The 26,665-nt window shown below is 50.7% G+C and overlaps 1 protein-coding gene across 1 annotated transcript in view; it reads left to right on the forward strand.

Moving 5' to 3' along the window:
* Positions 1 to 23,568, forward strand: part of LOC138094928 (liprin-alpha-1-like) — a 35,125-nt gene extending 11,557 nt beyond the window's left edge. Inside the window, exons 12-19 of the mRNA XM_068990944.1 lie at positions 349 to 480; positions 3,620 to 3,843; positions 5,640 to 5,871; positions 7,910 to 7,939; positions 10,571 to 10,713; positions 11,566 to 11,738; positions 20,756 to 20,862; positions 23,371 to 23,568. Of these exons, the coding sequence (XP_068847045.1) occupies positions 349 to 480; positions 3,620 to 3,843; positions 5,640 to 5,871; positions 7,910 to 7,939; positions 10,571 to 10,713; positions 11,566 to 11,738; positions 20,756 to 20,862; positions 23,371 to 23,568 (1,239 nt within the window). The remainder of the gene's footprint in view (positions 1 to 348; positions 481 to 3,619; positions 3,844 to 5,639; positions 5,872 to 7,909; positions 7,940 to 10,570; positions 10,714 to 11,565; positions 11,739 to 20,755; positions 20,863 to 23,370) is intronic.
* The last annotated feature ends 3,097 nt before the right edge of the window (positions 23,569 to 26,665 follow it).

Here is a 26,665-nt window from a genome sequence, read left to right on the forward strand (position 1 = left end):
ACCGACGTGTGTGTAAGCCGATCCCCTTTCAAGTGTACTTGTTTCTGAGTGTAACTCTGCTTGCTCCTCGAGCCGCTTCCACAGGAAATGGCTGGTGACACTAAGGTCCCCCAGGTGCTCTGCCAAAGAGAAGTGTTGGGAGTGACCTTTGACCAGTGAAGTCCCTGCCTCCCTCTGCACCCGCCCGTCTGCTCTGGGGATGCTCAAGAGCCCACCAGAGGTGGCCGTGGGAGGGGACCGCCTCGGGAACCAGGGCACAGGCCGCTCACGTCGCGGCTCCCTGGTGCTTTTAAAAGAACGACTATGCTTGCTTTTGAAGTTTATGAGTTTTTGTTTTTCCTGTTTTAGGCAAGGCAAAGAGAAAAAATGAATGAAGAACACAACGAACACTCATCGGATACCGTGGATAAGCTTCTGTCTGTTTCAGAGGAGAGGCTTCAGCTTCATCTGAAGGAGAGAATGGCTGCTCTGGAGGATAAGGTGAGCCAGCTTCATGGCCCCTTTACAAGAGGCGCATGTGGCCTGGCCTGGCTCGGCACCGTCTGTGTGTGGCGGCGGGGGGGGGGGGGGGGGGGGGCGGGGGAATCTCCAGGACAGGGGTTGGGAAACTCCCATAGAGGGCCCCAGAGTGAATGTCTTTGCTGGTTGGAGTAGCAGCATTTCACGCTAGTCAATAAGCGTGACAGCATCCACAGGCAGTGTGTAAAGGAACAGACGTAGATGTGTGCCCGCAACCCTTCCAGAAAGCCTCAGTGAGGCGGAATCACCAGTGGCCCCGATGTTACCAGCCGCTGTGCTAGAACATTCTTCTAGGTCCACCCTCACCCCTTCGTTTCTTTCTTAGAAGTTTATTTCTGGGGCTTTGCTGGCAGTCCAGTGGCTGGGAGCCTGCCTTGCAAGGTCAGGGACGCAGGTTCGATCCCTGGTTGGTGAGCTAAGATTCCACGTGCCACGCGGCAATCACATCAAAGGAATCGCGCATGATGCAGCTAAGGCCCGATGCAGCCAAATCAATAAGTTTAGTTCAGGATCTTTTATATAATGTGATAGAAAAGATTGAAGCAAGTAAAAGCAAGCATTCTCATATTCCAACTCCAGCCATCTCTCTTTTTATTTGCTTTGGAAAATGTCTGAGAACCTCTATCAGAGCAGCTCAGTGGGCAACAGTCTGGTTGAGGTTCGGTGAAAACCTGTCCCAGCTGCACCAGTGCCCTAAAGACGAGGCCCAGAACCTTCACCGAGGTCGGCGCTTGGGCAAGGCTTGTCTGAGAGAGACCCATGGTCACTACAAGTTCTGCGGCACATTTTTCCCCCACAAAACCCAAGATGATACCCACACCTCACTAGAGAGCTCACTTCACCCTGACCTGTGGGCTGGCCCTGAGGTGGGGAGAGTTTTGTCTCAGGTTTGAATTTTACATGTGAAACCTGCTCCAGTTTCCTGAGTGACCACTGAACTGCAAAAGCTGAAAGCAAGTATAAAGCAGTTTCACTTACCCCAGGGACCTGGCCTCCTTGGATCTAGAAGATCAGTCGGGGAAGGAGGAGTTTTTCTGTGTACAAGTTAGTGTTAACAGTTGTCATCCGGCTTCGTGCCGACACTTCGCTCTGGGCGCGAGGTCCGCCCCTCATCCCAAGGTGCTTTATGCTTTCAGACAGGAGAGTAGCCATCCCGCAGTCCACGCAACGTCTGTTAAGAATTGACTCGAAAGCACTGTATGTATCTTTTTCAGAATTCTCTCCTATGGGAAGTTGAAAATGCAAAAAAGCATTTAGAAGAAATGCAAAACGACAAGGTCCTTAAATCTCTAAATCCTTTAGAAATGTGTTAAGAGCTGAACTGACCTGGGTTCACTGTTACAGTTACTGCAGACGCTTCGCGGAAGTGGAGTTACATTTTCCTTATGGCTAGTCCACTGCTGTAACGTGTATAGCGTTTTCTGGTTTTGAACATTGAATGTGATTTGCATTATAGGTGGATTGAGAGTGTGTGGCCGTTGTGTGTGGTTCAGAATTCTAAGTAGTCCTTTCTGGGTTCACCCGAAAGCTGAGACAAAGCATGAGCCTTTCACGTGGACAGTGCTGTCCGTCAGAAAGATAATATGAGCCACATACACAATCTAAAATTTCCTAAAAATGAGCGGGCTGCTTTTCATGCTTTTTTCACTGCGAGTCTTGAAATCTGTGTGATTTCCACATCGAGCTTTGCACCGGCCTGCGTCACATCCTCAGTGTGCTGCACAAGGCGAGTGACTGCCGTGGCCGACAGCACAGAGCTGCCAGGTTGAGTCGAGTGACTCGGAAACTTGGCCGTTTGACTCGTTTTGCCCCGTGAGGGAGTGAAGTGGGGTGTAGAGGAATGAATGTGAGCGATGCCCAGGAATGAATGTGAGGTCCATGGAGACAGTCTAAAGCAATGGGAGGAGCGAGGGCAATAGAGTGAGTCCTGTCCCCCACCACCCGACCCCCGACCCCAAGTCCAGCTTCTCTCCATAGACTTCGTTGTCGTCAATGGCTGGCCATGTTTCCTCCAGAAGCTTTTCTACACCTGAGATGTGACTTCTAATTCATTATGGTTTATAAGGGTTAGTATTGTTCTGAGTGTTTCTCTTTGCGATGGAACACTTAGAGTACAATTTCTCAGAATTAAGTGTTCAAAAATGTGCGATTTTAAGGCGAGAGAATGGAGAGGATGTGCTCATCAGGCTGATGGGGGTGAACCCATAGGCAGCTAGTTTGCCGGAGCGGAGCAGGAATGATGGCAGGTGGTCCTGGAGCCAGGAAAAGGGGTGGCCCAGCCCTGGGGAGGGGTCGTGATGAAGACAGAAAGCGAAGGTACTGGCCACGGGGGACAGGGAGCCGGCAAGCCAGCAGCTCGAGGCTGCCCCTCCGTTGCTTTGAGGTCATGTCTGGGAAAACAAGGCAGGACCTGGGTGAGAGTGGGGCAGGGGGAGATTTGCGGAGAGAAGGGAGTGAGGTGTGAGGAGAGCGGGAGGGCGGCACGGGGCCCAGCAGGCACTCTTGCATGCGTCTCAGATGACAGAGGCGCCCTTGAGGTGTGCGGGGCCATCCCCAGAACAGCCCGAGGGCCTGTGCCCTGAGAGGAGAGCCACGGGAGGCTGGCCCTCCCATCCCCTGGCTGCCCCTGCTCACTCCTGTCTGTGCGTGTTCAGACCAGCCTGGAAAACGGAGGGCTGGGAACCCGCGAGGACGGCACTCCTCGGCGAACTAGTACCAGTGATGACCGGTGGGGTGGACCCAGCGGCTGCGGAGCTGAAGGGTTTTTTTTTCTAATTTTCCTTCAGCCTGGCTGATGGAAGCAAGGATATATATTTGCAATTTTCGGTTTTTGTCTCTGACTCCATCAGCCCACCCTTGTGAATAACCTCATAGGATTGCCTTCCGTCCACGCTGAGACCTGAATGTCACCAGGCCATCTAGGAACTGGATTCTCCTCCTGCCCGTTTCTTCAGTACTGCTCGCTTAAGAGATGGCAGTGTCTCATAAGCATGGCCCATTTGTCCAAAGTCAGGGCTTCCATGTAAAATTGTGTTCAGTTCCTGATAGACTTGAGGTGCCCAGAATGTTGCTGACGAGATGTGGTCCTCTCGTGCCCCAGGCGCAGCCCCTGAAAGATCAGGACCAAGAGCGCGGGAAGCAAGCCAGCATGCTGGCCAACGTGGGCCAGGTGTTGGAGAGGGACGAGGGCGTGTCAGACGGCGAGGGCGACCGGGTCACCGTCTTCAGCTCGCCTGCTCTGCTGTCGCCCAGCGGCCAGGCCGATGCCGAGACTCTGGCCATGAGGATTCAGGAGCAGCTGGACAAGATCAATGAAGAGATCTGGTGGGTGCGCCTGAGCCCAGCTCCCCGGAGACTCGGCTTCTCTGAGGAGCTGTCTTCTGCTTAGAGAAGTCTGAGTGTTCCATAGTGAGAAAACTGACTTCAGGTCTGCTTCAGGAATTTTCAGTTCTAAGATTGCCCTCGATTATAGAGCTCAGTCAGCCAGGGCATTCTGTCCACAGTGTGGTGTCAGCACTCTGTGGGGGGGCATTGTGGGGTGTCCCCCCCTCAGCTCTGGGCCCCAAGGTGGGTGAGGTCCCGAGGCAGTGTCCCCTGTGGCCCGTGCACCCTCCAGCACTGAGGGTTCGCCCTCGTGTGTCCCTCGGAGCCTTCTACATTCTGGTGAAAAGCCACCTGGAACAGAAAAGCTGGGGTTCTGGGCTTGGCAAATTCCCACTCAGATCTGCATTTTCCTTTTTAGCTTAATACATTGTGAAGATTGGCTTGTTGTAAGACAGTGATCCATGGACCTGTGTTTGAGTTTTTCTCATCTCATCAGTATATTTAAAATGTTTTCTTTAGACCCAGTCTTGGCAGTTAGAACAGTTTACAAAACAGGATAGAACCCAAAGGCCCGCCTCGTGGTGAGCAGGGGGCCCTGGGTCTGGGGGCAGCCGGGTGGCTGGGGCCCCGAGGCCTGCCTGGTGCCACACCCGCACAGCTGTGCCTCCTGTCCCGAGTCTACGTTCAGAGTGGCCGCAGGCCGGGGACCCTGCACAGGACCTGGCAGAGCTGCTGCTCAGATTGTTCTCATCCTGTCACCCCTGGCCGAGGTGCCCGTTCCCGCCGGTCGAGTGCGGGGAGCTCGGGGAAAAGGCAGGGGTGAATGGCACAACCAGAAAACGCAGATGGTGCCACCTGTACTTTTGACGCTGAGACAGACTGCTTTGTGGGCCGTGTTTGAGCACAGACAAGCTCAGAAAGATTGTCTTTCCTCATCCCCGTAGGAAATTGGGAACACTTCTGTATTAATATTTTTATTTTTAGAGCAAGTTGTCAGGTAAAAATGATTTTTCCTTATGCAACAAGTTGACTTGATGTAAATGGTAAATTCTGTCCATCAACTTGTCAACAGTGAAAAACTTTCAAGATGTATAAGTAGAAGTGAAACTGGAGAGTTTACTACCTGTAAGGATCTTGTATTTTAATGGGAAAATCATTTTACTTGCATAATCATGCATGTAATCTGTATATAAAATCATCCATGACACATTAGGGGAGAAGAGCAGTAACTGTGAATTCTAGGTTAATGCAGCACATTGACCTGAATCCAGAAACTCACACAAAGCTGGTGGAGAATTTCATCAAGTGATGCGTTTGCACATACACACGCTTAAAACAAAATGAAAAGTTCAACTCAGCACTTCATCTGGTCTGGAGACGTGTTTAGAAACTCCAGCTTGCTCGTGAATCGCTGTTTTGGTTATACGGAGTTCCGGATTCCCAGTGGAAAAGATCTGAGGCACTGACGTGCATCTCTGCCCTGAGAGCAGGGAAGGTAAAGGTGGTCAGCTTCAGGTATCTCCTCACAGGGAGAGTCACCACACAGGCCCCATCAGAATGTTAGAGTAAATAAAATCAAACGTGAATGATGAGGGGACACTTTGTAAGACTCAATGATAAGTTATTGTAAGTTTGAGAATATTCCAAAGAGGGAAAGCTGAACCTTTTTGCTGAGATGTTAATTGAGCACCTCTTCCTGGAATTTGCTAATGGTGACACAGAATGCAAGCCCAAATTTGCTGTCCAGACATGTTCCTCTGCTGACAAAGGCAGGTGATGATTTTATTCTGTTTTAGGTTCATCCCAAAAGACAAAGAGAACACGAATCAGCGGGCGGAGGGGATTGAGAGCAGGGTGGGCAGTGGGAGCTTCAGCAACCTTCGGCGCTTTAAATGCTCCAACTCCCTCAACCTGGATCTCGCCTCCTGGTATGCCAACTCCTTCCCGCCCAGCGGAGGGCGCTCCATGCCCAAAAGGAGGCAGCCCAGCCCTGAGCCAGAAGAAGACAAGCTGGGCTTCACGACGCTGGTATGTGTCTGCCTCCTCCCTGCCGCGTCCCTCCCCGAGCACACTGGTTTTCTTTTGTTTGTTTGTTTTTTCTCTTTTTACCCAGAAGAAAATCAGGTACGTTTGCTACGCTCAGAGGTCTAAGATTTTTAAAACTGCCTAGTCTTGAATCGGGCTTCCCTGGTGCCTCAGACGGTAAAGCGTCTGTGTGCAATGCAGGAGACCCGGGTTCGATCCCTGGGTTGGGAAGATCCTCTGGAGAAAGAAATGGCAGCCCACTCCAGTATTCTTGCCTGGAAAATCCCATGGACCGCGAAGCCTGGTAGGCCACTGTCCATGGGGCCACAAAGAGTCGGACGCGACTGAGCGAAATCATTCCACAATCACACAGCGACAAATTAGTCTTGATATTTGGACCCCTGGCTTAGGAATCTCAACTGGTCTGCTCACTGATGCGCCTGGCCGCGCGCTCAGGCCAGCTCTGCGTGTGAAACCAGGTTCAAAGCCCGGTGCCCCAGGGCCCTAGTGAAGAAGTCTGGCTTCCTCACTCTTCCGAGTCTGAAAACGGTCTGACGACCTAGGGCTTTTGGTGACAGAGTGTGCGGCTCTAAAGCACATGTTCCAGCTTTCTTCCATGTTTAGCTTAGGTTTTGCGAGTGCATTGCTGTTTACCCCATGAACTCGTGTTTACAACTGCACTTGTATTTTCACTTTTTTTTTGGTTACCACCCGTTTCATGTTAGCTGCATTGTTAGTCGGCATATCATTAAATTAACTGTGAATCATTTAGCGGCATGTGAAGTGGTAACTAGTCCATTTTGTGGTCTTTGGAGACACTGTTTTTATAATTTGCATCGTTGGCTAATTAGTTGATATTTAAAATTCTTTGACGATTTCTCTGTAGTTTCACGATTGATTTCTTTCCGAGTGTTTGTAAAAGAACAGTTCTGTATATTCTGTCCTGCTGTTGGAGTTCTCTGATGGTGTGTCTGCTTTCATCATTGGTTGTGATTTCCTGGCTCATCCTGTTGTCTGCTCAGTGGTTGTCAGTCCAGACCCCAGCTTCCCACCACTGCCCCGCCTCGCCCCCGAGGCTGCAGTTGATCCATCCATCTCCCCTTCCCCGTCCTCCCACCTGCTCTGGTCATAGCAGTGCTGTGGTCCACAGCAGGCGTCCCCTTAGTCGGGTTTGTGCTTTGTCTTCATGTCTCATCAAATGGTGTTTTTCCCCATAGCAGTAAGTTTGAATTAACATATCACTATGCAGTTACAAGCATAATGTAGATGGATCCTAAACCGCATATCATGTGTCATTCATAAATGAGATTATCCTTACCTAAAGAAATGATCTTAAGTGTAGAATTAATGGACTTTTGACACAATATCCTTTCTGTGTCGGTGCTTGTTTTTAAGACTATAAATCTCATCAGCTTTTGCACAGTGAATGTCTCTACTAGACTCTTTAAAAAGCATCTTCTATGGTTAATAAAATGGAAAGACTGCACCTGCTATTATGCTAGCTTGCTTTCTTACATATTTTCACAGGGAACCTGCTTTAATACATTTATTTTGAGAACTTTTAAATCAAATTCTAGGTAAGCATTTTATGTTAATGTCCAATAGGTGGTTCGATTTGTTCAGTGTTCAAATAGGTATTAATGGTAACTTCCTCATCAGTTAAATTACTATTTTAAAGTATAACATGTTTTTTATGAAGAGAAACTAACTTATAGAGAAGTTTGGCTGAGAATAGACAACTGTTAAGGGCCTTTATTGTACAGAATGCTGTGCTTTAATAAATCATGATGTTGTAATAGAATTGTATCTTCCTGAGTAATAATTTATAGTGTTTCTCTAGTAAAACTTGAATAGCTTATTTAATTTCTGTGGTCAAAAGAAATGTTCTGTTTCCAGTTACATGTTCGCTAAGTCTTCATCTCACTTGTAAGTTTGCCATCACTTTTGCTATACTGTGTTTGTCTGTACTGATTCTTGAATTTTTAGCTTCAAAGTCGCAAGAAATCTGGTTTCTCTTCATTTCTTTGCATGCATCTATCAGCCTAGTGATTTAAGGAAGCATTGTCAAAAGGTAAACTATTTAGTAATTTAGCATGCCTCTGTTTCTCTGTGAAGTATTAGAGAGTCCTTATCATTTTACACGAATGAACACTGTGTGGTTGTGTACTGGTGAATAATTGACATTTAAATGGAAGTAATGAAACTCACCCACCACTTAAAGTATGCTGATGGTTCTGTTGGAAATAGGTCATTTGATGGGACAATTGTAACAGTTTGCCCATCTCCCACGTGTTTGCCTTCTAATCATCTCATGCTTATTTATAATAGACATAGTATTATTTATTATTTTAAAATTTGTCTTTACTTATATTTTTGGCCATGCTGCACAGCTTATAGGATCTTAGTTCCGCAACCAGGGATCATACCAGTGTCCTGGCAGTGAAAGTGGCAAGTCCTAACATCTGGACCACCGTGGAATTTCCGCTTAGAGTATTTTTTTAAACAAATGACTGAATCAGAGCCATAGAAGTTAGATTTGGGGGAAGGCGATTTAATGACGGTGGGTAGCAGTGTGCAGGAGACTCTGTGCGCCAGGCACCTTGTCGAGTGCTTTCCGAGTCTGTCATCTAATCCCGCAGACGCCAGGTGAGGTCCAGGCTGCTGTTATCCCCATTCAGCAGACAGGGACACTGAGGCTTAGAGAGGCCGAGCACCGTGCCCAGGCTCCCACACCCAGCAGTGTGGTTCGGACTGGTCTGATCAGAGCCTGGACACTTCCTGTGGTGCCGTCCAGCCCGCTTTGCTCCAGAGGCTCTCGTGTCCATCACAGCATCCCTGATGGAGGGAGCATCAGGAGGGAGCTCGCTGCCTCTCCCGTTTGGTCACTTGGTTGAGCCCCTGTTGTTGGAGTCCAGTGCCCCGAGGGCTGGCCTTCCTTGTCCCTCTCCCACTCCCAGCCCGCTGATGGAGCACTCCTGGGGCCTTCCTGCAGGACTCGGGCAGCCGTGCTCCAGTTCAGGCAGCTCAGTGCCCGGGAGCCCTTCTGCTGGGCACAGCAGAGCAGCGTCATCACCCTGGGGTTGGTGCCCTGGGTGTGCCGCTCGCCCGCTCTGTGGCCTGCTTTGCCCTCCTGGTAAGTGAGGACACGGCACTGCCCATCCTAGTCACGTGGGCAGCAGTGGGGCGGCTCCCACCCTGGGGGAGGGCGGCCAGGCTGCGGACCCAGAGCCTTCCTTAGGAGGAGGCCCGGGGGAAGGGGCTGGCCGTGGTCCCTGACTCTAAGGCAGGTGTTTGTCTCCACTGAGTCCATAGTCAACCCAGGTGTGTCACTTCCCTGCTCTGTTCTTTGTTGTTTTCTGATTTTTAGAAGTGCTTATTTTAACTTGAATTTGAGATTGATCCCTGTTCAGTTCCATGTGGATAATTTCTAGCCTTTGTAGCCTTCTGTTGTCTGAGGTTTCTTGGTAGAGGTCAGGGGAGGGTGCCCAGTTTATCCAGCTGCTGTTAAATGAGTCCAGCTGTATTTTGCACTAAGTCACTTTGTTGTCACCAAGCTCCTGTGGGGCTGCACGGGACCAGTATTCTTTACAGAATCCCATTAAAAAAGGACTGGTTAGTTGGTTAAAACAACGCACTCATTGTTTATAAAAATACTTGCCATGCATGTTTCCTCAAACCTCCCCTGCTTAACCACACACCCAAATGTATACGTGAGACCTGTCTGGACCCCGAGGGGTTCATCTGTTCCCCACGCTGTTGCCACCAGTGTCTTTCCTAGCTTCAGACCCAGGACTAGCGGAAGAGCTGGGAGTCCAGGCGAGATCATCTTTTTCTTTTTCTTAATTAGTTTACTTTTTAATGGAAGGATAATTGCTTTACAGAATTTTGTTCTTTTCTGTCAAACCTCAACATGAACCATCCATAGGTACACATACATCCCTTCCCTTTCGAACCTCCCTCCCATCTCCCTCCCTATCCCACCCCTCTAGGTTGATACAAGATTATTTCTTAGTGAAGACCTAGGAGAGCTTTATGTAAACCCCAGGGAGCAAATGACACTCAAACTGGGTGTAAGCACTTCAGTGTGTAGCCCCCGGTCTGTATGTTACTGAGAAATACAAGCCAGACACATGGTGTTCGCATGGAGGGCTTAGGTACCTTTTCTGTGTTTCACTTGTTGTCCTGGGCTCAGTAACCTGCATCATCACTACAGATGATCTCGGGTGGTGGTACAAGCTGTTTCCTTTCCTCCTTCAAATCGAAAGGTCTGGACGGCTTTGCTGAGAGGTTTCTTACTCTTGCTAGTGGTGCTTCTGAGCAGCATCTGGCGATGAGCACAGTCCTTTCATCAGGGCAGTTCATGCCATGCAGGGTTCTCGGTGCTGGCGTGGCTCTGCTGTCCTGCCTGGCAGGGCCATCTGTTCGCTGGATTTCAGGGAGTGCAGAGCCCGGCTGCAGGGAGGCTCCCGTCCGGGGTCTCTGCAGTCAGTGGGGTGCTCTCGCTGCTCCACGGCCCCGCTTCTCTTGAACAAACAGTCCTTTAAGATGGCATTAAGCTAGAACAAGGCATTTTTTGTACTTGGCGGATAGCATAGCTGATATATTTTCAAGTAAGTTTCTGGTTATAATGTAAAGCCTGTGTGATTGCCTTTTTCGACACAGTCTATTGTTAGCCAATTTTACACTTACCTCACTCCCTCAGCTGCCAGCCATACAGGAAGAGGTAGAAGATGACACCATCAAATGTGAAACCTCGACCTCCGCCTCGCTGCGGTCCTTTCGGCTGGACCGGCTCACGGGCTCACTGCGCACAGCCAGCGATGAGGACATCAGGGACGCCCGCAAGTAAGGGGCCTGCTCGCCTCATCGTCAGTTTCAGGAGCCCCGTGGCTCTTGTCTTGAAAGAGTTGCAAGGATGGTTGTAAAGGAATCCCACTGGATTCGGTGCCTGTGTTTAGTGGTGAACTTCAGGTGCCGGGGTAGAAGAGCTCAGTGACCTCAGTGATTTTAGAAAACATCTGTCTCTACGTGTTGACTCCTGTGGGAGGTCTCTTCCTGCTCTAGCTAGAGGTCTGCCAGGCCTGGGGCGCGTTCCTGATGGTTACGGCTCCATGCCTCTCGGCTTTGCTCTTGAGGGTCCCTCCCTTTTCCTCAGGGGTCTCCTCTCAGGAGACTGTCTGTCCCCTCCTGTGACTGACACTGTCCTCATTCAGAGCCCAACCTGCTGAGCTCCCGTCGTGAGCCAGGCAGCACTTGATGGAGGGCACATGTGGTCACCTGCCCAGCAGCCCTGCACAGTGACCGTCGCTCTCCTGCCACGGCCGAGGACGGTCACCCTGCAGGAGGCGGGGGGAACTGCCCAGAACTGGGGAGCTCGCCTTCTCTGGGAGCGTTGTCACCTGCCGAGCAGTGACCCTGAGGGAGGGTCGGGGCGCCCTCTGCACCAGCTCGTCTGGAGTGAAGACCTCCCTCCTTGGGGGAGGGCTCCAGTCAGAGAATCTCAGCTTCCTGGGGCCATTGGTTGTGGCTGGAAGCCTGCATCGCTCGTGTGGAGTGTGGTTGGTGAAGGAGAATCCACTATCTGCTGCGAGGTTGAGGCGTGGGTGTTGCTAGGTGTCCGGTTCTATCAGTAGGTCTTATGGAGGGGTGTGTGTTTGCACAAGGGTGCCAGTTAAAGGTCATTTTCTCTCCCCGAAGCACGACAGGCTCTCAGGACGGTCTCGGGGGCAACCCCAGCAACAGCAACAGCAGCCAGGACTCGCTGCAGAAAGCCCCAAAGAAGAAGGGCATCAAGTCTTCCATCGGTCATTGGTTTGGCAAGAAGGAAAAGGGCCGGCCTGGACACACCAGCAAGGAGGCGTTAGGACCAGGTGGGTGCTTCACCGTTCAGAGGGAGGAGGGTCTGCGTGTATGTCCCTTCTGTGTCTCCCCCACTGTCCCCACGAGGCTCCTGTCACTCACGCTGGGTGTCCTCCTGGGAGGAGCGGAGGAGGCGTCTGTCTTCTCTAGGGTCCGAGATGATCAGATCAGTTGATGAGTGGATGGGTGGATGGGTGGATGAACAGATGGTTGGCTGGCTGGGTGGGTGAACGGAGCATGGAATGAGTAAAGCAGATGCTTACTCCGCTGAGAAACGTATTCTACGAAACGGGTTGAGTAGGAGCCGGGCGATGACTGTTTCCTCCAGAACAGTGACAAGTGTTTGGAAATGGCCTAAGTGCTCATCAGAGAGGAGTGAGGTACAATCTGTGGGCACCCCACAAGGAACAGCATCCCCTCCTTCCTGCCACTTTCCCCATCCCCAGGAGCTCATGAGGGGTTCTGCCCATGCCCCCCGCCCAGCCCACAGCCACGCAGGTCCTCCTGGGGTCTCCTCATCACACAGTGTTATCATCAGGCCCCCGTCTCGCTCGGCTTCATCTCCTTAAGGACAGGGTATGTTCCTGCCTCTTCAGCCAGATATTTGTTGAGTGTCTTCCTTTTGCTGGGTGTGGGATTTACAGGGTGAGTAAAACAGATGTGGTCTGGAGCACAGTGAAGGGAGAAGAGAGAAAAAGGAGCAGATTGTTCAGTGCTATCCCTCTTGTTAGTGAATACAACACTGAGCTGGATGGTGCATTGATTGTATACCAGATGCTGTGTGTGCCCCTTACCAAGCAGGTGCTGCCACCTCCCGATTTACAGGGGAGGAGACAGTGATGGTCACACGGTGAGGCAGTGGTGAGGGCAGGTTCACATCCACGCAGTGGGACTATGCACTTTGCCGAGCCCCAGCCACCTCTCTGGTGGATGCAGCAGGAATGAGATGGTTCTATGGCATCACTGATTCGATGGACATGAGTTTGAGCAAACTCCAGGAGAGTGAATTACAGCAAAGCCTGGAGTGCTGCAGTCCACGGAGTGGCAAAGAGTTGGACACAACTGAGTGACTGAACTAAAACCTGAGTGTGTGCCTAACTGCTTCAGTCATGTCTGACTCTTTGTGACCCCAGGGACTGTAGCCCAGTAGCTCCTCTGTCCGTGGGATTCTCCAGGCAAGAATACTGGAGTGGGTTGCCATGCCCTTCTCCAGGGCATCTTCTCAACCCAGGGATCGACCCCACATCTCTCGTTATCTCTTGCAGTGGAAGGCAGGATGTTTACCACTAGCGGCACCTGGAAAGCCCCAGGGAACGCTGACAACTAGGAAATGCAGAAAATCAGGGGGCTGCTCCTAAGTTAAACTGGAAGAGCAGCAAGCACAGGTTGAAAAGAGGAAAACACACGAAGAGCAACAACAGTGCCGACAGAAACAAGCCGGGATGTGTTCACCCACAAAGAAAATATCTGTGCCATTCGGAGGAGGAGCCCGCCAGCCCTTGGAGGGACAGTCGGAACCGGAATGAAAACCGAGGCCATGGTCAGCAGTGCCCACCCACATGGCCGGAGTGGCGTGGTGTCACTCACCGGCTTCCTGTGTCCCCAGAGCTGCTGGGGGTGACATCTGAGTGCTGAGGCCAGGCAACGTCCCCAAGTGAGCTAAGGCATCCCTGCTCTCCTTCCAGTGCTGCTGGGGGGCTCTCTGTGGGCGGCCACCCTCATCGCCTGCTCTACCACGCTGGGGCCCGGCTGTCCCCCTAGGATCCTTTCAGCCCTTGAGCTTGGGTGTTCCCAGCCCTCTGCCACGCCAGACTGGGACGCAACTCAGGACTTGGGCTTGAGATATCAAGGAGACCGTGAATCTGGAAGGACACAGCCCTGGGGCCCTGGAGTGAGCATGTGAGAAGAGCAGGAGAGCAAAGCCCCCTCGGGGAGGAAGCAGAGCTGGGGAACGTGCCCACACCCACCGCTGCCTCTGGCACAAGTGCCTCTTCTTTGCCTCTCCTTGGCCTGAAACAGACCCCAGCTGCTGCTGCTCCGCAGGTGATTCCTAAAGATGCACATCCTGCAAGAGCTATTGTCCTGCTGCTCTGGGGCTGCCTAAGTGTGCTCAGGAGCGTCAGACAAGTGGGGCTGCCACGCCTGATGCTGGGGGAGGGCCTGATGTTGGGGGAGAGCCTGATGCTGGGGGAAGGTCTGATGCTGGACCAGGGTCTGATGCTGGGGGAGGGCCTGATGCTGGGGGAGGGCCTGTTGCTGGGGGAGGGCCTGATGCTGGGGCGGGAACATCTGATGCTGGACTAGGGTCTGATGCTGGGGGAGGGCCTGATGCTGGGGGAGGGCCTGATGCTGGGGGAGGTCCTGATGCTGGACTAACGCCTGATGCTGGGGGAGGGCTTGATGCTGGGGGAGGGCCTGATGCTGGGGGAGGGCTTGATACTGGGGGAGGGCCTGATGCTGGGGGAGGGCCTGATGCTGGGGCAGGGCCCTGATGCTGGAGGCGGGACATCTGACTCTGGACTAGGGCCTGAGCTGGGGGAGGTCCTGATGCTGGACTAACGCCTGATGCTGGGGGAGGGCCTGATGCTGGGGGAGGGCTTGATACTGGGGGAGGGCCTGATGCTGGGGGAGGGCCTGTTGCTGGGGGCGGAACATCTGACTCTGGACTAGGACCTGAGCTGGGGGAGGTCCTGATGCTCGACTAAGGCCTGATGCTGGGGGTTAAACGTCTGATGCTGGTGGGAAGGTCTGATGGTGGTGGGCAGCCTCCTCCCAGATGTACACAGAGTTGTGATTATAAATCTCTATGAGAAATCTTTTTTTCATACTTTCCTGACCACCTTGCTATGTTCTTTTTTTCTGAAGCATAATTGCTGTGCAATATCGGTTTGATTTCTGCCGTACAGCAACATGAATTAGCCATAGGTGTACGTGTGTCCCCTCCCTCTTGAATCTCCCTCGCACCTCCCCCTGCTACATTCTTGTTTCTATGGATATATGAATAACAAAGACTGGTGACCAAAATAACATGAAAAGCTCCCACACACAAGTGTGCACACGTACACTCCCTAGTGCATCATTCGGGTCCACGTCAGGGTTGCCCTCGGCCACCCCACCCTGGGATCCACGGTGAGCCTCGACACCTGCACTTTGTTCCCACCCTCGGCCCGCTGCCCACGCCTCAGCAGCAGAGGGGCCCTGTCCCCGCAGGTGCTGAAGTGATGGAGTCCCTTGTCTCCGGATCCAAGGACATGAATACCAGGTTGGTTGTTCTTTGGGGACACCTATACTTCCGCCTTCTAGCCTTTCCATTGTATCCATCCGTTTCTCTTAACAGAATGTCCCTGTGATGACGCGCTCCCATTACCAGCTCTGGTCTGTTCTCATTGAGAATACAGCTTACCCTCGGCACTCTTTATTGGCAGTGGGAAATTTTGCTTCAGTACTTTATTGAAAGAAAGCAATAAATAATACTGTGATAACAAATAGTTCAAAAGTAGACTGTACATACTTTGTCACATATTCAGGAAGTTCACAAAAGATAGAAAATTAGAATGTTAACAATGAATTGTACAAGGAAAGGCAGAACACACATGTAAAGAGACATGCCGTCTGTGTCTGCTGAGATATCAGCTGCATAAAGGCACCATGACCTGAATGCATCTCTTGCTGGCTGCTTTAATGTGCTGCTGAAAAAGTAAAAGTTACATTTGCTACTTATACTATCCAAAATGGCTATGTCATCAAAATCTAAAAATGTATGCCTAGGTCCATTCTTTAAACATGTTTACAAACAGATGTAAAAAGATGATTTACGTCAGAAAAATAAGGCCTTTGTCAGAGCTGCACTATGCTGTCTGTCTGTCGGGGATGTGGTGCCCTCACTGTCCAGCTCGATGGCTCCGCAGCGGGTGCAGGGCATCGCGATTGGTCCTCGAAGAGTCCCACCGGAGAGGCGGGATCTGGGTCCACAGAGACTGGGTTACAGGAGAGATTTTCATAGTCGTCTTCTAGTTATCCTTTCAGCCCAAATTCCATTAGAAGCTCACATTTAACACCCAGTACTTTTAAATGGCTTCACGCTGCAGACAAAAAGCATTTCTCCCCAGAAACAAAGTACAGTTCAGGTCAGTCGTTAAAATACAACAATTGGTTGAAATTAAGTTCGCTCATTTCAGAGTGATTGTTGGAGAGCTTGGTTACATTCTGGAAGGATAATGCACACTGTGTCATGATGATTTTACAATCGCAATAAAACCCCTTCTCTCATGGCTTAACATTTAAAAATTAAACAAGAATAATGACAATAAATGCATCTCTTGCAAAAGCCCTGTATTTCTTGATAGGATTTATACAGACAAGTATTACAGTACAATCGTTTGAAAGACTAAAATCAAGTATCAGAACATGAACTGATCTGAAAGGATATTCATAGCCTGGATAGACAAGAAAAAGGAAGAATATAAATGAAGTCATAAGTTTACATAAATATAAGGAACATTAAATTTTAAAATATTTTCTCTATGGTATTCATGAATTTTTCACTAATTAAAAACTCTGTAATAAAATAACTTCTGGTCCATATAACAAGTATTGACAGATTAAAGATTGCATCAAGTTCAAAATGTAGCCTTTGTCGTATTCTGGACGCTGTATAATCACCTACAGAAGTAGTGCGGGTAAACTGGAAACAAACACATAGACGAGTCAGTCCTGGGACGGCAGCTGGTGCCCGAGCCCCTCCTCTCCAGACACCCCGCCCCACCCCATTCTGGGCTTCAGCTGCTTTGAGAATTCAGAGAAATGTGAAGGACCAAGCAGATCAAGGAGAGAACTCTGTGGCTGACTTTATTCTGACATATAGCTAAAAGCTGCTGGTAAAAAACTTAAAGCCCAATCCAGCTTTCTAGCTGAGACGTGAACAGGACAGAGCAGACAGCCTCCTGCTCTCAGAGTGGCTCGAGCAGGGCTGGGCTCCCGGGCTGGACCCACCAGAGGACCGCCCAGAGCAGCACCTGCAAGGGAGGGTGGCCCCTCAGCGGTGGCTGACCCCCAGATGCCAGGGCGCTTCTGTGTTAAACACTGGCCTCTGGATGAAGAGGCCCAGGGCAGGGCAGCCCTGTGAACCCTGATGCTCTGGGCCCTGTTCCCTCCGAGAACGTGCACGCAGGGCATGGCCAGCAGCACTGCTGCTGTGGGAGGGACACCCGTGTGCACGGACGCCAGGGAGACTCGGGCCATGTTCTGACCACTCAGGTGGCAGGCGAGCGTCAAGGTCACGTTCTCTGCTGCTGAGGGCTCCTCTCCCGGCGCGACCTCTGGAGACCTGCTGACCCTCCACTCCTAGGGAGTGGCCTCCGTGCCCCCGCGGGACCAGGCCGGCGTGTACTCACCGCAAAGCTCAGCAGGAGTAAGTCCTGACTGTAGCACAATCCAGCCTCTGTGTTCCCGCCACACTGCTTGGTCCCAAGAGCACAGGAGGAAGCGTGCAAACACAAACTGTGGTTAGTCATGCAATATCACACGGGGCACGAGGACACACACACACCTGCAGCGCCCACGCCTACTGAGGGTGGGGAAACTTCTAGAGGGTGGATGAGCTGGAGAGAGCAAGCCTGGGGGCTCCCACGTGGGGGTCCCTGCCACCCGGAGTGGGGGCGGGACGGTCACACTGGAGCATCAATGGCACATTCAATGACAGAAACGCCGACATGGGGACAGCTACTCCACAGCTACTCAGCTATTCACAGAGCTCCAGATCACATATTCAACACAGTCTATTGTCACCCAGTTTTACACTTACCTCATTCCCTCAGCTGCCAGCTTTACGGGAAGAGGTACGAGATGACAAGACCACCATCAAAAGTGAAACCTCGAGCCCCACCTCTCTGCGGTCCCTTCGGCTGGACCGGCTGCAGATGGGGCGCTGCGCACAGCCAGCCACGAGGACATGAGGGACACCCACAAGTGAGGAGCCTGCGCGCCTTGTCGTCAGTTTCAGGACCCCTGTGCCTCTTGTCTTGAAAGTGATGGAAGGATAATTTTAAAGGAATCCCAGTGAATTCGGTGCCTGTGTTTAGGGATGTGTGTGTGTGTGTGTGTGTGTGTGTGTGTGTTTTCTGGTAGGCAGGTTTCTCTAGATCTGGCGTTAAGGTAGACGTCTTACTCTGTGTGTGTGTGTTCGAGTGTGGGCGTGCACAAGTGGGTTTTTCTTTGCTCTGTTGCTACACCATGGCAAATTCTAGGATGCTCTGGTGGCTTCCCAGAGAACAATTCAAAGTACGAGGATTTTCTGACCACAGTGGGTAATCTCAGCTCTGTCAGTCAACCAGAGACAACATTGACTACAGGGAAAATGCCTTATCTATAAAACGTGAAAAAATATTTTAGTATTCCAGAAAAAATATCACTTTATAGTTTAACATTTATGGCATTATAGATGTGAGAATCAGTTTGTTTCTCAAAACTATTTTCTTTCTATTAAGCCCCAATTTGTCTCAAAGGTATTCTTTTAATTGCTAAATTTACGCAGCCAATGCATCCACTTTCAGAGAATTTTTGAGGGTTGGTGAATCTCAGATTTTCACGTTCTGTGGAAACTCCCAGGGAGAGCAGTGCGGGCTCACCAGGTGCTGGACGTGCTCCATGAGGAGTGGAGGCCAAGGCCGCCGTGTCCCTGTTGGTCACCGCAGTGTCCTGGGCGTGCGGGGACTCCCCTCGGGCATCGTGTACCTCCTGCTCTAAATGCTGTCTTTCCTCTTCCCCTTGGTGGACACTGTCGTGCGCCAGCTCGCAGGGGAAGCCGAGTCAGCAGGTCTGCTGAGCTGTGTGCGTCCTGAAGCCTCCCCGTGGGGCTCGTCCCCAGCTCCAGGCTCTGAGCTGAGCAGCGCTGCAGGAGTAGGGCACGGTGTTGGTGAAGGGAAGCCCAGCGACCCCTCGTAGGAGGTGCTGGGCTGTGCGGACGGTCAGTCTCAGGAAACAAGGCCACACCTGTTGTCTGGGTGGTGCCACGTGTGTAGCATTTGATGGGAAGAAACTCACACAGCCATCTTGTTAGGAAAGACAGCTTGACCGTGGCGCTCATATCCTGCTTTAAAGTGCCCGTTGTCAGCCACAGAGGGTGTGGCTTTCTCTTGGGCGTATCTGTTCCCCATAGAGTTCACTGTATTTCCGAATGTCTTTCTCCTGTGACTCTAATTTTAAGGCGAGGAAGCATGCCACGTCAGTTTACTGCTAAGCAAGTGTTTTAATGAATTGCACTTGGGGACTCCAATTTCATCCTCGAGGGGGCAGAGGCGGTCCTAGCTAAGCAGCCCCGCAGGGCGGGCTGAGCAGGGTCATTGCAGCAGAACAGGCAGCCCCCCAGGCTCGTCTCTGAAGCTGTCTCTGTAAAGAGAGGTTTCAGCTGAGAGTGAGCCGTTGACAGCAGAGTGATGCGATATCTTGTAGCCGAGGAAGGAAATAAACCCCAGCAGAAGCCAGGCGAGTCTTCCATTTGCTTCTGGATGGTGGTTGTGGTTGGGACGCAAACTCCAGGCATGTGGTACATGCTCGTTCCCCTGGGATACGGGAATTTTAAAAGTTTGCCTTTTTTCAAAACTCTCTTTGAGCTATTAAGGGGCTTCCCTGGTAGCTCAGATGGTAAAGCATATGCCTGCAATGTGGGAAATCTGGGTTTGATCCCTGGGAGATCCAAGATCCCCTGGAGAAGGAAACGGTAACCCACTCTAGTACTCTTGCCTGGAAAATTCCACGGAGGGAGGAGCCTGCTAGGCTACAGTCCATGGGGTCGCCAAAAGTTGGACACGACTGAGCGAAAACACTTCCCCTTTCACTTTTTGAGCTATTAAGATACATGTTGTGTTTTCTGGTATAATTATTCCCAGAAAATAGAGTATTTACTCTTCTAGGAAACCTAAGGTTGAAGTAAAGGAACAGTTACTTGACATTTGATGTTAAGCATTTCGAGCTTTAACCATACATAGACTTCACAGTCTGAAGTAAAGTCTGATGCTATTTGAGTGTATTGAAAAGCCACTGTGTATCTTCAGGGAATTCCCTAGCAGTCGAGTAGCTAGAACTCTGCACTTCCACTGCAGGAGGCCTGGGGTTTGATTCCTGGTTGGAGAACTAGGGTCCTGCAAGCCACACAGTGGCCTAGTCAAAAAAGAATAACCAGTATCTTAATTTAGCACAGAGCTAGTTAGCTGAACAGCAGTGCAGGAGAAAAACAGCCCCCATCCAGCCCTCTCCTTGCTTGCTGTGTTATAGCGTTCTGTGTTGAAAGTCTGTGTTGCTCTTTGTGCGTCTGTTGTGAAATGGTGTGCATTCCTGAAGCTCTCTCAGGGACAGATGCCTCTGCTCAGATCTCGGTGTGGTTTCCTCTTCTACGTATCTGTCCTCACTGTTTAGAAAGGGAAGAGTGGATGTTTTTCCTTGACTACCCTCCTCCCTTGGATGTGCAGACTTCTGAATCCTTTAAGGCTGGCAATAATTCTTTCATCGGGAAGGAGGTGATTCTGTAAGGAATTGCGGGGACTCAGTCAGCATTTCATGACTCAGGGGTTCTTTGTCATATGTCTGAACTCTCATTAAGTAGATGGTTTAGAAGATTAAAGGAAAATGGTGAGATACATACTCTTTCACTTTTCAAATTTATAAAGAAAATAAATACTTAGGTTAACTTGTTTTATACCCGTGTGTAGTAGTGATTCTTGAATTTTGAATGTTTCGTTACTTGCAGGCATGAGTTGCTGGAGGAACCCGGGAGACAAGGCGTGCCTTGGCACAGTGGGACGGGCCAACTGTTGTGGTCTGGCTGGAGGTGTGTAGGCGCCCCACCCCCACCCGCACCCGCACCCCCGTCCTGGCCTGGGTGTGTCAGTCCCTCCACAGCCACGCATAACCTCCTGCCTCCTGTCTCCTGTCCCCAGCGCTGGGTCGGGATCCCGGCCTGGTAGGTGGCTGCTTGCCAGCCAACGTGAGGAGCGGTGCCATCATGTCCACCCTGTCGCCCTGTTGGACACAGAGATCCAGGGTGAGATCGGCATCAGCAACCCGCTGCACCAGCTGAAGCTGCGGCTGGCGATCCAGGAGAGCATGTCCCTGACCGGCCGCTCCGCCCCGTCCAGAACGGTATGCCTCCCTCCTTCCCTAGGGAGAGTTCGCGCCCGGTTTGTGTCGCTTCCAGGGATCTCTATACACACAGCCACTGTTCCAGCTTAAAGTTCTAGCATTCAAAACCATGACAGCTTTTCATTTGCAGCAGTAGTGTTGTTAAAAGATAGATGATTGAATACTTCAGACTGATTATTTTTGTAACAGAAGGGCTGCGGTGGCATTGTGAATAGAGAAATGGGAGTTTTTGAAAACATAAAAAAGGGACTTTTGAAAATGTGAAAATTGTAAAAAAAAAAAAAAAAGGAAGTTTTTGAAAATGTATTAAAAGAAACGTAAATATAAATGTCAAGAAAGTGAAAGAGAAAAGGCTTAGCCCCCAGGCTGCATTGTTTTTCCCTTATTTACCTTGTCCGGCCTGTCCTCTTGGGCAGTTCCCTTTTCGGGAGCTGTAGACCCTGGGCTCTCAGGGTTTTAAGAGTCCAAACATCCGCTAGGTCACACCAAGTCGTATCGTGCTCATCCAAGTATCCTCCACGTGGGAAGGCCTTGAAAGTCCTGTAAGAGGGTCCTCCTAGTTGGAAAAATTAAAACGAATCTGGTGGAAATGTGGATTGTTGCCAGGAGATGAGGGCCGGCCAGCTCCTCATTTCTCGAGTGCAGACTCAGGACACAGCTCAGTCCCCACGCTCGGTGTGTCCACTCTGGAGAGGAACCCTGGTGAGGAGACGTGACCTCCCAGATGTACCTGCCCTGAGGAGCAGGTGGAGCCTGACTCAGGCTCATGGTTATTTTACACAAAAAGCGTGAAGGCTTTCTCGTCCGTTTGTCTTCCTTGTTTCTAAGGGTGAGCGTGAGGGTGGATAACTCACCCCGCACTGATGCAATTGTTCTCAGCGTATCTGCTCTGCTCTCTGTGCCCCAGAGGGTTCACTAGAGCCACCTTTTTAGAAATGAAGGTGCTGAGGGTTCCCCGGAGGTTTTATTAAAGTATCTCAGTAAAGGGAGCATCTTATGAATTGAGTTTAATGGGTGGTGAACTCAAGCAGCATCCCCCCTCCGACCGTGAGGATGGGCTTGGGGACGGGACATCGGCAGAACCCCTGATGAACTCCTGGGGATGGGGAAGGTGGCAGGAAGGAGGGGGAGGTCTCTTCCTTGTGGGGTGTCCACAGATTGTACCTCACCCCTCACTGATGAGCACTTAGGCCCTTTCCAAACAATTGCCACTGTTCTGGAGAAAACAATCATTGCCCAGCTCCTACTCAGTTTCGTAGAATATGTTTCTAGGATGGAGTGTAAACATCTGCTTTATTCATTCCATCCTCTCTTCATCCACCCACCCATCCAGCCAGCCAGCCATCTGTTCATCCATCCGTCCACTCACTAATTCATCCCTCCACCCATCCATCCATCCACCTGTCCACCCAGTCAGCCAGTCATCTGTCCATCCATCTATCTACTCACTAATCCATTTATCCACCCATCCATCCATCCTCCATCTATCAATCCATCCATCTATCCAACCGCCCATCTGTCCACGCATCTATCCAAGCACCCATCCATCCATCCACCCATCCACCCATCCACCCATCCACTCATTAATCCATCCATCCATCCACCCATCTATACAAACTTCCTTCCTCCCTCCCCCGACCCCTTCCTTCCATCCTTGGCTCCTCAGTAGATCTTTACATTTTCGTGCAGATTGGTATTTTATTCCTCTTAAGTTTAATCACAGGGTATTTCTATTCCCCCACCACCTTGCTCTTTTGGATTGCATCCTTTCTCCACTGCAATTTCCAGCAGTTACATGATTCTTTTGCCAACAGTAACTCTGGAGAGTTGTTAGCATCTGACTCCCTGACAGAGCTCTTCTATTATCACCAGGTTTCAGCTGATACTTTTTGGTTTTCCAGGTAGGCCATCATATCATCTTTAATCAGTGGCTATTTTATTTCCCTCTTTCAGTAACCACAATTATTATTGACTTTTCTTGCCTGATAGCACATTCTAGAACTTGCAGAGCATTGATAATTCACAGAGGTGATCACAGCATCCTTGACTTGTCCCTGACTTTGATGAGACCACTTGTGACACATCACTATTCAGTGTGACTTTGGCCCTTGGCTTGAAATAGATGTTTTTAAAGAGTTTTTAGCAGGAAGATGTTCAGTTCTATCCAATGAAGTGGGCGACAGAGGATGAGATGGTCAGGTGGCATCACAGACTCAATGGACGTGAGTTTGAGCAAACTCCAGGAGACAGTGGAGGACAGGGAGGCCTGGGGTGCTGTAGTTCATGGTGGAGTAGATTGTAGGAGGCCATGATTCTCCTGCCCTGGCCTGTAACTGCCCCGTTTGCCACACTACATTGCAACATTTCCCGTTAAGAGGCACAGCGTATTTCTGCAGCTTCTGGGCTGGCCTTGTGACTTGGCTTGGCCGACAGAAAGAGGCAAAGTGACAAGCTTCACAGGGGCTTGAGAGCTTTACTCTCTGGCCACTCCCCTGTGAACAAGCCCAGGCCAGCCTGCTGGAGGACAAGACTCCCATCATCACCCCTGCCAACAGCCAGCTTGTCCATCGTGAACCATGGCTACCCTTGAGCGGCCAAGCTCAGCTGACCCACCAGCTGACTGTAGATGCAGGACTGTCCCCACTGGAGATCGACCACACATCTGGCCCCAGTCAGCTCCCCGACCCACAGCCTGATGAGAGATAATGGGTGGCTGTTTGCAGCCACTAAGTTCTGGGTGGTTCACTGTGCAACAGTAGATAATCATACAATGGCTGTTCTCTTTTGGCCTGCTGAACATGAACTGATGTTTACTGTTGTGTCCTGGAAATCATAGAATGAGCCTGTATGTGCGATTGGGCCCAATTTTTTGACATGCTGCCGAGTTGCCAAAAACTCAGCGAATGTGACCAGGCACTCTTTATCAGAATTGGCTGAGACTTTATAAAATCGAAGGCTCATTTTGTCTTATTGCTTCAAAAAATGCTGCTACTGGGATTTCCCTGATGCTCTGGTGGCTAAGACCCCATGCGCCCAATGCAGAGGGCCTGGGTTTGACCCCTGCTCAGGGAATTAGATCCCACGGGCCACGACTAAAGATCCCATGTGCTGTGACTGAAAGATCCAGCACGATGCAGCTAAGACCCAGCAGGGTCCAGTAAACAAGTGTTTAAACACTGGTGCTGGAGTCAACTTGTGGGAGAGGATGGGGTGTGGTCCCTGGGTTGCCCAGGATGCTGGGTTCCGGGTGTGCGATGCTTAGAGGAGAATGAGTGTGATCTCCAGAGTGAGGATACGGTGGCCGACACCCAGAGGTCTTAGGCCCCGTAGACACAGCCAGCTGAGGCCACTTTCTGACTGGGGAGGTGGGAGGGGGGCTAGCGACAGTTGATACCATCCCGTAGTTGGTCGCAAAGTCTAAGCTGAAAGAAGCTCCCAGAATACTGCTGTCCCTGGGGTTTTGCTGTGGTGGTTTTAAATGGTGCCCTCAAGTTTGGGGGTATTCCTGTGCTCAGAAAGGAACCCAATCTCCCTCCCCTTAAGTATGGACCGAGCCTAGTGACTCACTTCTAATGAATAGCATAAGGTAGAAATGACAGCATGTAACTACTGAAAAGAGGGCCGTCAGAGGCATTTCAGACTCTTCCTCACTTTCTTGGACTTCCTGCCCTGGGTGAAGCCAGCCTCCATGTTGTGAGGATGCTCAAGCAGCAGAGGTCCATGTGGTGAGGAGCTGAGGCTCCACCAACAGCCCTGTGAGTGTGCCATCTTGCAGGCTGACCTTCCAGCCCCAGAACCACCTTCAGATACCTGCAGCCCTACATGACATCTTGACGATAACCTCATGAGGGACTCCCAAGCCAGAATCGCACAGCTAAGCCATTTCTGAATTTCTGACCCCACCGAAAGAACCTGAAATAATAAATACACAGTATTTTAAGCCACTAGGTTCTGAGGTTGTTTGTTACACAGTGCAAGCTAACTAATATACTTCTTGTGGTGGCTCTGGGTGGTGAGTTCATCCATGTCAACTTGTTCTCTTTCATGGACTTAAGGTTCTGGCACAGTTGTCTCCGCTCTAAGATCCCACTAGCATAGACCTCTTAGTTTACTGGATACCCTCCTTAAAATGTATGCCAACTCTTTGCTTGATCAAGAGTGAGTTTGGGTTTCTGAGACTGGTGTTGTTCCTGAGAAGCAGGTCTCTGACCAAGGCTTTTCTACGGACCTCTGCAGGAGAAGACCCCAGAAGCTGCCTGACATCTATCCTATAGGGTTTGGTGGCAAGCTCAACACAGGATACCCCGTGTAGACAGAAGCCATGTCACAGATAATTCCATGGTGGGATTATGTGGTTGGCGAGAATGCCGAGGTAGCTTGAAGCAGGGGTGGGTTCCAGTACTGCCCTCTCCTGAGGTCTTAAAACCATCTTGTGGGAGCTTCACTTGCACGTGGCCAGCACCCAGGTAGCCCCCTTCCTGACCCCCAAGGGGAAACCACTAGCCCAATTCTTGTCTGCTCGCAACGCTTCACTCACCTGGTCCACTCTGTCCCGCTGGACACCAAACTTGCCTCCAAACCCCCAGACAGAATCAACCTGCAAGCAGTGCTTGGAGAGCTTTGACTGATACTCGTGGCCGACAGCTGACTGGAACAGGGGCAAAAGTGAAACATCAGACACCCACCAGCATTGCCACACTGGACGCGCCCCCACGACCCCGCCTGACCCTGAGGCAGCCTGCACTTCTGCTCAGTGTGGGTGTTGCAAACAAAGTCACTCAACGTGGAAGCCGGCCCAGAGGGAGGTATCTCCAGGGGGCATCGCAACTCCAGGGCCCCCCAGTCAGGTGTTCCTGAACCCTTTCCACACCAGGCTCCCCGGAAGTCTCCCAAGAACCCCAGCCATAGGGGGCCTTCTGAGGTGCCTGGGCTTGAAGAAACAGGAGGCCAGCCCCCAACCAGAACCACAGAGCCAGCAGCCTGCCAACGACTCGTGAGCCCACTTCCAGGAAGACTGCTGTCAGTGATCACCCTCTTCAGGTGGGACACTGTCAAAGCACGTGACCCAGGAATCAGGGCACACACTGGAACACAGATGGCAGGCTTCAGGCACACGGCACGGTCAGTGTCAACACCTGCCACACGTCCAGCCCGCCCAGGTGTGCAGTGGGGCCTGCCAGCGCCTCATCACCCCCCAGTCAGGGAAGTGGGTCTGGTGACCTCTCCAGGCCACACTCTGACCGAGCAGTCCACCCTGAGCTTTCCGCTGTGTGGTCAGGATGCCATGGCCCGTGGCCCACATCCAGCACCGAGGTTCTTTGTAAATAAAGCTATCTGGAACATGCAGATGTTTCAGAACATCTGTTCATTTACAGAAAATCTATGCATAACTTTGTGTCAAGACAATATAGCTAGTTCAGGAGTCGCTCGAGACCCTGTGGCGTCCAGGAAGCTAAAAATACTTACACCCCGAACTCTGAGTATATCACATGCTAATTCATGGGGTCACCACTCTCTGGTTTCCCCAAGACCAAGCTCAGGTCATTTAATTTGTAATTTAATCTTTATTTTATAGTGAAGTAGAAATTGATTTCCATTGTTTCATTGGTTTTCGGCGTACAGAAATTTGATTTGATTTTTACATAGAAGTATATCTATTCTTTTCCTGTTTTTTTTCCTCATATAGGTTACTACAGTTTTTTCAGTTGAGTTCCCTGTTCTACTATTTAGTAGGTTCTATTTGATTATCAATTTGATAAATATTAGTGTTTATATATTAATGAAAATTCTTAATTTATCCCTC

The sequence above is a fragment of the Capricornis sumatraensis genome, chromosome 19 (assembly GCF_032405125.1).
Source record: "Capricornis sumatraensis isolate serow.1 chromosome 19, serow.2, whole genome shotgun sequence".
Taxonomy (NCBI): Eukaryota; Metazoa; Chordata; class Mammalia; order Artiodactyla; family Bovidae; genus Capricornis; species Capricornis sumatraensis.